Source organism: Mus caroli, chromosome 12 (genome assembly GCF_900094665.2).
Source record: "Mus caroli chromosome 12, CAROLI_EIJ_v1.1, whole genome shotgun sequence".
Classification (NCBI taxonomy): Eukaryota; Metazoa; Chordata; class Mammalia; order Rodentia; family Muridae; genus Mus; species Mus caroli.
Window position 1 is genome coordinate 73,046,462 of NC_034581.1, and position 14,023 is coordinate 73,060,484.

Consider the following 14,023-nt stretch of genomic DNA (forward strand, 5'->3'; position numbering starts at 1 on the left):
TTAATAACTGCTTTTATTTCTCTAGGGGTTATGGGACTGTTTAGGTGGTTTATCTGATCCTGAGTTAACTTAGGTATTTGGTATCTGTCTAGAAAATTGTCCATTTCATCCAGGTTTTTCCAATTTTTTAATATAGGCTTTTATAGTAGGATCTGAAGATTTTTTTGGATTTCCTATGTTTCTGTTGTTATGGCTCCCTTTTCATTTCTGATTTGGTTAATTTGGATACTGTCTCTGTGCCCTCTGGTTAGTCTGGCTAAGGGTTTATCTATCTTGTTGATTTTCTCGAAGAACCAGCTCCTGGTTTTGTTGATTCTTTGTATACTTCTTTTTGTTTCTACTTGATTGATTTCAGCCCTGGGTTAGATTATTTCCTGCCATCTGTTCCTCTTGAGTGTATTTGCTTCTTTTTGTTCTAGAGCTTTCAGATATGCTGTCAAGCTACTAGTGTATGCTCGCTCCAGTTTCTTTTTGGAGACACTCAGAACTATGAATTTTCCTCTGAGCACTGTTTCATTGTGTCCCATAAGTTTGGGTATCTTGTGCATTCATTTTAATAAAACTCTAAAAAGTCTTTAATTTCTTTCTTTATTTCTTCCTTGACCAAATTATCATTGAGTAGAGCATTGTTGTTCAAATCCCATATGTATGTGGGCTTTTTGTTGGGTTTTTGGTTTTTGTTTGTTTGTTTGTTTGTATGTTTGTTTGTTTTTTGTTTGTTTGGTTGGTTGGTTGGTTTTGGGGGGGTTTTGGTTTTGGTTTTGGTTCAGTTTCTTGGTTTTTTGGTTTTCAGCCTTAGTCCATGGTGATCTGATAGGGTGCATGGGATTATTTCAATCTTCTTGTATCTATTGAGGCCTGTTTTGTGACCAATGATATGGTCAGTTTAGGAGAAGGTAGCATGAGGTGCTAAGAAGAAGGTATATCCTTTTGTTTTAGGACAAAATATTCTATAGATATGTTAAGTCCATTTGGTCCATAACTTCTGTTAGTTTCAGTGTGTCTCTGTTTAGTTTGAGTTTCCATGATCTATCCATTGATGAGAGTAGGGTGTTGAATTCTCCCACTATTGTTGTGTGAGGTGCAATGTGTGCTTTGAGTTTTAGTAAAGTTTCTTTTATGAATGTGGGTGCCCTTGCATTTGGAGCATAGATGTTCAGAATTGAGAGTTCTTCTTGGTAGATTTTTCCTTTGATGAAGTGTCCTTCCTTACCCTTTTTGATAACTTTTGGTTGAAAGTTGATTTTATTTGATATTAGAATGGCTATTCCAGCTTGTTTCTTGGGACCATTTGTTTGGAAAATGTTTTCCAGCCCTTTTCTCTAAGGTAGTGTCTTTCTTTGAAACCGAGGTGCATTTCCTGTATGCAGCAAAATGCTGGGTCCTGTTTACATATTCACTCTGTTACTCTATGTATTTTATTGGGGAATTGAATCAACTGATATTAAAAGATATTAAGGAATAGTTATTGTTGCTTCCTGTTATTTTTTATGTTATTTTTATGTTTGTGTGGCTATCTTCTTTTTGGTGTGTTCAAAGAAGATTACTTTCTTGCTTTTTCTAGTGCGTAGTTTCCTTCCTTGGATTGGTATTTTCCATCTGTTATCCTTTGTAGGGCTGGATTTATGGAAAGATATTGTGTAAATTTGTTTTGTCATGGAATATTTTGGTTTCTCCATCTATGGTAATTGAGAGTTTTGCTGGGTATAATAGCCTGGGCCTTTACAAGGGCTCTTAATGCTATGAATTTTCCTCCTAGCACTGCTTTCATTGTGTCCCATAAATTTGGGTATGCTGTGTCATCATTTTCATTGAGCTACAGAAAATCTTTATTTCTTCCCTGACCAAGTTATCATTGAGTAGATAGTTGTTCAGTTTCCATGGGTATGTGAGTTTTCTGTTGTTTTTGTTGTTATTGAAGTCTAGCCTTAGTCTGTGGTGATTTGATCAGATGCATGGGATTATTTCAATTTTCTTGTATCTGTTGAAGTTTGTTTTTATGACCAGTTATATGGTCTGTTTTGGAGAAGGTACCATGAGGTGCTGAGAAAAAAGGTATATTCTTTTGTTCTAGGTTGACATGTTCTGTAACTACATTAAATTCATTTGGTTCATAACCTCTATTAGTTTCACTGTGTCTCTCTCTGTTTAGCTTCTGTTTCAATGACCTGTCTATTGGTGAGAGTGGGGTTTTGAAGTCTTCTACTATTATTGTGTGGGGTTCAATGTGTGTTTTGAGCTTTAGTAGAGTTTCTTTTATGAATGTGGGTCCATTTGAGACATAAATGTTCAGAACTGAGACTTTCTCTTGGTGGATTTTTCCTTTGATGAATATCAAGTATCCTTCCTCATCTCTCTTGATATCTTTTGGTTGTAAATCTATTTTGTTGGATATTAGACTGGCAACTCTTGCTTGTTTCTTGGTACCATTTGCTTGAAGACTTTTTTCCAGCCTTCTACTCTAAAGTAGTGTTTGTCTTTATCATTGTGGTGTGTTTCATGTTTGCAGCAAAATGCTGGATTCTGCTTGCATATCCAGTCTGTTAGCTTATATCACCAAGGAATCTTATGATAAGTTCAATAATATTCTCTTAAATACTTGAATTTCATTCATAGGACAAATATTTTTTATGTCTGATTTGTTTTGTAGTTTGGGTTAATTCAATATAGCTTCTCAGGGATTTTTTTTCAAACCATTAATATTCATTTGTAAGGTAGCTATCAGAATACATTTGGAACCTTAAAATGGAGTTTGCTTATAGAAAATCATTTTTTCTATTTCTTGGTTAACTCTGTCAACTTGACAGAACATAGAAAATATCTAAAAAGAGAGCCTAAATTGAGAATTGTATTGGCCTGTGGGTATGTCTGTAAGAGATTTTCTTGCTTATTAATTGACATTTGAGGACTCAGCCCAATGTGGGTGGTACCATTCACTAGGCCCATGTTTCTGGACTGTATTCCTACAATACAAATAGATGAGCATGAGCCTGACCCATCATGTCAGTAGCATCTACTATGTTTTTTGCTGTACTATCTTGGCTATGAGTAAATTCCCTAGTTAAAAGTCAAAGTGTAAGTATATAAATATATAAATACAGCCTGCTGAGTCCATATTTGGTTTTGGGGCATATCTGGTTGCATGGAGTAACCACTTTGTATGGAGTAACCACTAAGGGAGCTTATCCTTGGTAGAGGTTAATTATTCTTTCGTCAGTTATTACTTGCCTGGGGTATTTTGTCTACGGGCATAACCCCTGTGAAATTTTCCACTTCCATGTTAATATATCCATCGATATTGCCATTGTTCCGGTTTTGTTTATTCAACCATTTTTAAAAGACCATTTTTCAGTAGACTTCCTAGTATTCTGGCTCTTAAAATCTTTCCATCCCTCTTCTACAGTGTTCCCTGAGCCATCGATGCAGAAACTGTGTTATAGATTTTTCCAATGTGTCTGCACTCCTCATGATTCATTGATCTCTGTATCATGTCAAGTTATTGTTCTCTATGATGGTCTCCATTTGCTGGAAAGAAAGGCCTCTTTGATGAGGGGTGGTAACTACACTTATCGAGGAAAGTGGTTAGGAACAAAGAGGACTTGCAGGTCATGGGTCTGCAACCAGTCTGTAAATATCAGGTGCTTAGAGAGATAAAGCATCAGCAGAAGGCACTATTTTTCTCTTTACATCCAAGCTTGAACTTTAAAGATTTGGCTTTTAGTCGTATCTCGGGTATTTAAAAGATATGAATACTATGTAAAGTATTCTAAAAGTGGCAAGGGATATAGAAATTAATAAGATAGGTTTTCCTGTCATATTTACAATATACTAACAATGATAAGACAAATATTAAATACATGTAACATAAGATAAGGAAAGGCAAGTGCCAGAAGTTATAAACAAGATACAAAGTAGTTTCTAAGTGGGAGAGATTTATCATGGGTAGTAGATTCCTACACTGCAACTCAAGACAGAGACAGAGAGAACTACCAGCCTCTGTAGTTAAAGATAAATCAAATAGTTCACTGCCCTTTCACTTATCTGTTTGCTTTCCCCTTCTGCTGAGCTATAATGTTCTCCATGACTGGGTATTTATTATTTTGTGTATCACAACTCACTTGTGTCTGGTTTATAAAGTGTACTTGATCAGTGGGTGTTGATTGATGTGTGCTATCATTGATAATCAAACTTTCTGTCTAAAACATTTTTATTCTATTTGCAAATCATGTTCAAAAATAATCCTATACAACTATGTAATGTACTATTGTAAGAAACTAAACATTTTAGAAGGATGGCTCTTATTTGGTTATACACAGGATGTACCATAGTATCACAAAAAGATCAAAGTTGATGTCTGCATATCTATATGACTGAATAGGAGAAAGAAGACACTATTATTTTTTCTAATTATACTAGTTACAACAAAATGTTTTTAAGATATTTGATTGACAAAGCTCAGACCTCAGTGAAAGTGGGTGATTAATAAATTTACATTTTCAACTGTGAGTAATAAGTCACAATTTTTAAGCCTGAAACTACAATATTAAATAGAAAACATTACTCAGATATATTACTAAGAAATTACTAACATCTTTGAAGTTTATATTTCTGTGATTTTATTTATTATGTATTAGATGAAATGTTACATAGTATAAGAAGTTTTATATGTGTGAGGGGGCTCTTTTGAATCATAGGTTGGAAATTGTTTGAGATAATACCTTTATGTCAGTCTAGTGAGCATATGTGGATCAGCGGCTAGAGTCATGGTAAAAGCACAACATTTAGTGATACACAACAACCAGAAACTATAGTATTTTGAGGGGTGGGTATATATAATCATTACAAAGTAGTTTTTAAAAATAAGAGCTTATTTATTTCTCATATATGTATTAGAAGTCCAGAGAAAAGCAGTGCATGGCTTATCTAGCAACTCAAATTTGTGAATGTAAAGAGTCATAATTAAAAAAATGGTTTAAATAATGAACACAGTCCCTCCAAGTAGCCTGCCATGTTTCAGATAGAAGACAGGATAAAAGCTTCTTTTTGGAAGGATTTCTTTTAATCTTAGTATTTATAATAAAATGTCTTCTCCCAGAGATTTCTTCCAACATCTTGCTGTCAGAGTTACATCAAAGACCTCCCAGCTAAAAACTGGCTAAGAAAAAAGGGAACTGTGTCCAGTTAGAAGACCAGTAGTGCTTGTTGTTTCTTTTTTCTGTTTATTCATGGTGCTACAAAGATTTTGGGGTTCCGATGGTAAAGCTAAGTTATTCATACATTAAGATGTAGTAATCAAGAAGTCTGTGTTTGGGACTTGGGAGATGGTTTTATTCATAAATTTTCTTGCAAACGTAAAGACTTAACTTTGATGCCAGGAACCTATGTATAAAAAACCTGATCCCAGTGGTGCCTTTGTAATCCCAGTGCTAGAGAAATGGAGACAGCAAATCCCTGGAGCTTGCTAGTCAGTCAGCCCCGGTTTACTTAGTGATCCTCAGGCTAATGAAAGAGTCCTCCCCAAAAGGGGAAAAAAAAGAAAAAAAGAAAAACCACCAGATAGATGGTTCCTAAGGAATGACACCTAAGATTCCCCTCTAGTCTCCATTCATAAAAGCATGCACGTTCATCTACATGAATTAACTTGCACATACATGAAACCCCATACACACAGAAAGAAATGCTTCCATCATCAAATGATTCAATTTTTTTACTTCAACAAAGATTTACTTTTATGTACTATAGATATATGACTCTGAATATCTATATATTATATGTGCAGTAAAGTAGGGAAATGGGAATAAAATGATAGTACGTATTATTATACAGAGAGTATTCCTAGAAACTTGTGATGTGATGATACAAGCAAAAAACTGAAAGAAATGAGGGCTAGGTAGCAGTATAATATTTGAAGGAAAGTGGTCCAAGGGAGAAAACAGCACAAAGGCCCTAAGGTGAGGGACACTGGACACAATTGCTGAAAAAAAAGAAGCTAGTATGGCTGGACCACAGCAAATCCAAAAATGTTAAAAGACAAGAATAATGGGAGTGAGCTGGTGAGATGGCTCAGTGGTTAAGAGCACTGACTACTCTTCCAGAGGTCCTGAGTTCAAATCCAAGCAACCACATGGTGGCTCACAACCATCAGTAATGGAATCTGATGCCCTCTTCTGGTGTGTCTGAAGAGAGCAATGGCATACTTATATACATAAAGTAAATAAATCTTTAAGAAAAAAATTAATATATATTAAAAGAAGAATAATGGGAGTGATGGTTTATTGACTTCAATATTATAATGTGAAATTCCAAGTCTTTGAAAGTTATAAGCATATGTTGCGTCTTAAAAGGGATTACATAACCATGAGATAGACAAACAGCAATGGAACAAGAATAGAATAAGACCAGGTACCAGAACACAAATGATGTTCCAGCTGTTATAGTCACCATGGAAGTGAGAAGTAATGATCATACTCTATATTTTAAAGTTAGTTTGGGTATAGTTTTAACAGAAAGAGAAGACTCAAGGATGTTTTTACTGTCTTGCCCAGGTATAAAACTGGTAAAAAAAAAAAAAAATGGCTATTCATTTAGTTGAAAATTCGAAGATAATGAAACATCCAATGGGTGGTAAAAGAAGTTAGAAATTTAAGAGCTTAGTTTTGGAAATTTTAGGTTTGAGTTGTCTGTTGCATATTCAAGTAAATGTTAGATGATTGCTAGCCTGAAAAAAAAATTATCTACTAGCTCTTAGATAATACACAAATATAAAGTGGAGGATAGAAATTGATTTTAGAGTTATAAAATAAGCAGTTTTTCTGTATGTATGACATTAATGCCAAAGTGAATACCTACATATAATATTCCATGACTTTTTACAGGAAAAAGAACAATTCCAGTAAATCTTACATATATTCATTTTACTAACTAGTTCATTAATGTCTAAAGGTTAGTACAGTAGTTGAAGATACTAACCTGAAGCCAAAACTACTTACATCCTGGCTCTTCTGTAACCAGCTGCATGACTTAAGCAAAAATATAAATTCCATCTAAGCTTATTTCTTCATCTGTAAATAAAAAATGGTACTAGTACCTCACTATAAGATTACTTGACTCATAGTAAACACTCAATGATCTATCAGTATCATTAAATTTTATAGTTTTGGTACATGGTATATATAACATTTCTAATTTTATCTAATGTTCTACAAGCATGTGTCAGCTACAGGACAAATAGTGTCTCACCAGGACCCAGAAATTGGACATTTAGATGTTTAAAGTCATTCTTCCTTATTAATCAGTGTTTGAGTGTCTTATTCTCAGTTAACTGTCTTCTGTTTAGGTCACAGTGCTGTAGATATCACCAAGGTGGCTAGAAGACATCGCATGTCTCCTTTTCCCCTGACGTCTATGGACAAAGCCTTCATTACAGTCCTGGAGATGACTCCGGTGCTTGGTACAGAAATCATCAATTACCGAGGTACTTTCATATTTGTCTTGGTCTTTGTCTTCTGAGAGACTCGTGCAACATGAATGTACCAGTTTCTAAAGCACAGTGCTGACTCACCATTATCACCATCAGAATCTTCTTTCCTGTTTCTATATTCTATTAAACTAGTATTACTTAATAATAGTCAGTATAAAATAATAGATCTCTTTCATTTCATAAAATATGGAAGGGACATCTGTGCTTTTTATCCAAAATACTAGTTCTATACCCTAAAGATGGTGCTGTCAGCATGAAAAGAAAAGATAATTCTTAGTCCATTGGATAACTTCTCTGTTAGGAGTGGGAAATAACTTGTAACCCTGTCTTGTAACTATATATTGTAGAAAATTCATTCAGTTTCTAACTAACTTCAGCTGTATAAAGGTTTAAAAGTAACGCATGTCCAGAAAATTACAGTTTTCTGGACATTGTCTATTTTTTATAGTTTGGAACTAGTAATGTGTGATGTGATATTATCTTATAGTGCTGGTACAAAGACAAGCTGGAAGTTTCTAACCAGCTACATCCCCAGGGCAATCAAGTATCAAATGATTGAACGATGATATAGACTAGATTAGATATCAAATGCTTCTCCTTTTTTGGTAAGATACCACTATGTAGCCTAGGCTGGCTTTCAATCTGTGATTCTCCTGCACTAGCCTTCCAGGTGCTAAGATTATAAGCATATGCCACCATGCTCCATTTAAATGCATTTTTTGAATTAATAGTATTTTCAACTTACTATGGTTTATTAGGATATAGCATATGCTAAGATGGATCTGTAGCTAAAAATAACCTATGTTATTCTATGGTCATTAAATAATTACTCTGATCTATTTTCTGTTTTATATATATCATTCATATGTGTGTGTATATTCATATATATATATACACATATATCTATATGTATATATATATATATACACATATATATTGGGTTTTTTGCTCCTAGTCCAGTAGGGTAGGGCATTCAGAATAGTTTATGAGAAGATAATGGAAATGTTATTATCTTAGTCAGTCATTGTAACAAAAAATACCAGACATAATTGATTTAGAAGGAAAAATGCCTGTTTGGTCTTTTTGTTTTGTTGTCATCGTTGTTATTATTGATGAGGGGTCCGGGAGGTGGTAATGGTGTTTTTTTAAATAGTGTCTCATTGTGTATCCCTGGCTGGACTTTGTGATCCATGTTAAACTTGAATTCATGGAGATCCACCTGCATCTGCCTCCTAAATGCAGAGTTGAAAGGCATGTACCATTATGCCAGTTATCTTTAAGAAAATCTAATTTATGATCAATGGTCCTGGAACTTTGAACCTCTAATGAAGCATCACATCTTGGCAAGAGTCAGTGACAGAACAAACAACTTACCTCATAAGCCAGGAAACAAAATGTAAGAAGAAAAGGAAGAGGCCAGAATTCCCCAATCCCCTTACGGACATGCCCTCCACAATGACTAAAGTATCCTGCAAAGCCTCTCCTCTGGAAAGTCCATTACATCTCACTGAAGTGCCACCTTGGGTACAGTGGGCCTTTGGGGGACACTATAGTAAGTGTTTAATCAATTTCCATTTCTAATAGCCTGACAATTTTTATTTTGACATTGATTTCTAGCAGACTAAGCTCTTGAGTACTTCACTTGTGATGAAACCCCACCTCTCAAAAAGTTGTACTTTGTAGAAGTTTGGTTCTGGTTCTTCCTCCCAGCTCCATAGTTCCATAAATAACACTCAGATTCTAAATATGTTTACAAATACCTTAGCCATATAAATAAGCTCTGCTTGTGACTAGATCATAACTTAAAAGAACCCTTTTTTTTTAACCTACATTCTGCCATATGGCTGGTTACCTGTGTGCGGGTACCGTGCATCCTTCCTGTTACATCTGCCTGGGTAAATCTCCCATGCCTGGCTCTATCCCAGAATTCTTTCTGCCTTCCAGATAGCCCACCTTCTATTTTACCCCTTCCTATAGGCCATAGTTTTTCTTTTAATTGACAGGTAATGTATCCATACAGTACACAGATATTCTCTCTAATTGATATATACCAAATGAAATATATTTCTTAGTTGTTTTCATAAAGACAGAAACATCACAAAGTAATAATTTTAGCTTTTGGGTGATAGTTCTATCAGTAAAGTGATGACTGTGCAAGAATGAGGATAAGAATGTAGTTCTCAACACACACACACACACACACACACACACACAGTTAGGTGTGTTGGCACATGCTTGTGAACCCAGTTTGGAGAAGATGGAGACACTCAGGTCCCGGAGACTCGGTGGCCATCCAGCTTACCCTTTTTGGTGAACTTCAGGTCCTCCTGAATGACCCTGTCTCCAAAAACGAGGTGGATAGCTTCTGAGGAACACCACCCACGGCTGTCATCTTGCTTCCAGACACGTGCACACTCACACATATATACACACACAAAGAAATAAGTGTCTGACTAAAGAGTTTTATTTATAGAATCTTAAAACTGTGTTTATACTGCAAAGAACATTACAGAATAGTTATACAACACCCTAATTTTTCTGCAAGGAAATTCAGACTCAAAAGCAGAAAGGGAATAAGAGTAAGGTATCAAGACTTACATTCTTTCTGTTACATAATGTTCTCCTGGTCCAACATTAAAATATTTTTAATAATGGTAGCTGGCATAACAAATGATGTTAAAGACCTGAAATTAGTGAAATAGTACATGCATGTTCTAACTCCTTTGTCCTGGCTCTGCTTAGATAAAAATAGGTTTAAACAGCTTCTACTTATCCTACATCTTTGTCTCACATTTTTTTAGATTTAACGTCTTCTGTATTTTCATTTTACTCTACGCTAAATGAAATAAAAGTTAGGAAACACACTAGAATAAGGAAAATGTCAGAAATTCTTTCAGAAGTCGGTATTAATGAAAGTATTTACTGTTAAATACATACCATTCAGTTATTTATTAACAATGCATACCAAGATATATTTGGAAAATACAAATGTAACTTTAGATTATTAAAATTTTAATATATTCATAACAACAATAACTAACCAGTCCTGAAAATGGAATAGAGAATTGGTGTGATGGTGATATGAAACTGCAAGGAACTTCTATAATTTCAATGTCCTTTCCCTTAACATTGGTTTCTTAGAGAAATCAAATTCTGTGTTCCAAGTCACATTGACACAGAAATTTCAAGGAAAAAGTATAAAAATAACTATATTTTCTACCAGGAGAAAACTGCCTTCTCTCCTCTTCATCAGAGCAGATCAATCACAATTAATAAACTCTGCATGAATGGTTAGCTTTTGTCAGATATTTCCAGAGATGATGATGAAAAATAATAACCAAGTTAATATTCAGCCTTTGAGCTGGATCCAACACAGTCACTTTTAATACCCAAGAGCATATAATTAGACCTAGACATTTTTGTTAGATGTTCAGAACATATATAAAGGTCTAGTTCAGTTTTTTCAACAAAATTGACTAAACAACTATTAAGACTGGTGCTAAGTAATGTCATATGTAAAGAAAGATGACTAAAAATAGAACTGCTCCATTTTCTCGGGCAGACAGAGTGAGCTCAGAAAAGTTACTCTTCTTAGATGACTCTTTTGTAACCTTGTCTTTTGTCAATTCATTTATAAGCATTATTGGTCCCTTCTTCATTGTTTGTATATTTATTTCATGTGGCTTTATGTAAGTTAGTAGTTCAAGTGCCATCAGTAAGTGATTTTTGTTATCTTGTCACTGCCTGGACCTTAACTAAACTACAAATTCTAACACTATATTCATTACATATTTCCTTCTAATAAGTTTTCATTACAGATACTAAACTTAAATTTTCTACCTTTACATCAATACTTTTTCTTCTACAACCTCTTGAGTGCATTCCTGATCTTTATCCACACTGCCACTGTTTTTTATTTGGGTCATTATTAACTTTTTGGATTAGAAGTTCCTTGCAGTTTCATACCACCTTCACCCCAATTCTCTATTCCATTTTCATGAGAATAATCTGTTCAAGTGGAAATTGTGTTTTTAAAACTCCTTACATTGAATTCCTCTTTTCAAACAGAGACTTGGTCAATTAATTTTGCATTTTCAATTTCACTTGTGTATAAAATGCATTCTGGTTACTTTCCTCCTACACTGGCCATTTTGCCTTCTTTACAACTCTGATGGGTCTTATTTTCATTAATATATTTCTCCAGGATTTTTTGGTTTCCTGTTTAATATTTTGGATGACCCACTGCTCATTCAAATATGTATTATTTAGTCTCCAAGAATATTTGTGTTTCTATAGTTTCTGTTATTGTTGATTTCAAATTTTATCACATATGATAATGATGATGTTGAACCTTGATTTGTGTTCTGTTATATGATTGATTTTAGAGAAGGTTCCCAGTGCTTTTGAGAAAAACATGTATTCTTTGTTAATTGGACTATTCTGTTTTATCAAGTCTAGTTGATCCATAATATAGTTTAGCTCTGAACTCACAATGTGGTAGTTTGGAAGATCTATCTAAATTTGAGAATAGAGAATTTAAAACCCCTCCTATTATTGTGTTGGAACCTATGTGGGTTTTTTTTTTTAACCATGCAATGTTTGTTTTATAAAATTAGGGCTCCTTTTTAATCTCTTCTAGTTAGTTTTAGTTTGAAGTCTACTTTATCACTATACGTATAACTAAACTTGCTTGTTTGTGTTTTCTATTTGTTTGTAGTCCTTTTCTATATAAGTTTTGAAGGGTTGCTGAATTTTACCTGTACATTCACTTTGGATAATGTTTTGTCAAGGTTTTGGATAGATTTCCTTAATCCATGCATTTCTTTGTTTGAAACTTCTGTATGATCATTAATTCTTTTAAAAAGTAAAACTCTGAATCCTGTCCCAGGCTTTGTAGTTACATATGTATGTTTGTATACTCTTTTATTTTTTAATATGTGAACATACATTTTTTACCACATCTGTGACCCTTCTTTTTTTTTAATTTTTAATTTTTTTTTATTACGTATTTTCCTCAATTACATTTCCAATGCTATCCCAAAAGTCCCCCATACCCTCCCCCCCTCTTAAGAGAGACCTAGTCAGTTGGGGATGGGCCATGAGTGGTGGCTGTGTCATATTCTTTTGTGTTTATTGTTTTGCATATCTGTTGGAGTGGATTTGTCTTTTCATTTTCACTTCCTTTTCTGGGCCTGTTGGGATGTTTTATTCTCTAGAAGTATAGCTGCATGAATCTCAGCAGTGAGGATTAGTAGAAGTTGGTGTTGATAGTCAAATGGAATCACTGGAATGATCTCATCTTGGCTATGTGCTATCAAGACCAAGGCTAGAGCTGCACACTAAGCACCAAGGCAACCAAATGAAGACAAAGCCTCAGTCACCCCTTCAATTCTATTATCCTGGTTGGAACAGAATACCAACCATCAGATCAGGTCAGAACAATAGGTCTAAAGTAACTCCTTGGGCCACGTTGTATAGTGGTTTTTCTGGTCTTTGCTATAACTTTTTCTATTTTTTTTTTCCTACAAATATGGCCAACTGAAACTATTCCCTTTAGGTATACTTACACTTTTAGCCAACAACCACATTATAACTCTAAAATGTCTACAGCTTACTGTATTCTACAGTTTCTTTATCCTAATACATGATTATCTTTAGTCTTCTTTCTGCATCCCTCTACTAGGAATACAGCACTGTGAATATTCAGGAGCAAAAGACTAGTCCACGTCGTAGGCAAGACAGAGTGAATTTATATAAAATGTCCTCAATGGACTCAGAACTGCACAGTTTTAAGCTTTTGAGTTATTTCTGGAATTTTCATTTAATGTTTTAAGTAACTGTCAGTGGTGAACAATTCACTATAAAAAGTAAACCTGAACACAAACGGGGCTACTGTCTGTATGTCTGTGATCTGTAAATGTATATAATCTAACCTAAAAATAACTGTGATGTTCCTAATCTCCAAAAATTGCATTTCACCAGGCAGCTCTCCATATGTATTTTCAGATATCTGTATCACCAAGCTGTAATTTTCCCATAGTATTTATACACACACACACACACAAATATAAATAAAAGCATATTGTAAATCTCATTTAAGCAATTCTGATAAAATACATTATTAATCAAAAAGCAAGTGTTGCTAGATATGGTGCTGAAATCCTACACTTAGGATAAGGCAGGGGATCATGGCTTAAAGGCCTAACTTGGCAACAGGAACACCCTATCTCAGAAGAAAAAAGGAATAATTGATTTTAGTAACATTTTAATTAATAGACTCAAGTTTTATCAATATTAGATTTTTAAAAGTTCTACATTTAGGCCAGCACTCATGCACCTTGGGCGCGGAGTTTGTGGACACCCCCAAAGTCCCCACAAGACTCTCCACGGGATCTTAGGACCTCTGGTGAGTGGAACACAACTTCTGCCAGGAGGCAGGTTCGAACGCCAGATATCTGGGCACCTTCCCTGCAAGAGGAGAGCTTGCCTGCAGAGAGTGCTCTAACCACTGAAACTCAGGAGAGAGCTAGTCTCCCAGGTCTG

At 34.7% G+C, this 14,023-nt stretch overlaps 1 protein-coding gene across 10 annotated transcripts in view; it reads left to right on the top strand.

The window, feature by feature from the left end:
* Gphn (gephyrin) overlaps positions 1–14,023 on the top strand; it is a 420,062-nt gene that overhangs the window by 323,956 nt on the left and 82,083 nt on the right. For all 10 annotated transcript variants that reach the window (XM_029484276.1, XM_029484280.1, XM_029484278.1 and 7 more), the window contains one exon: positions 7,337–7,474. In XM_029484276.1, the coding sequence (XP_029340136.1) occupies positions 7,337–7,474 (138 nt within the window). The remainder of the gene's footprint in view (positions 1–7,336; positions 7,475–14,023) is intronic.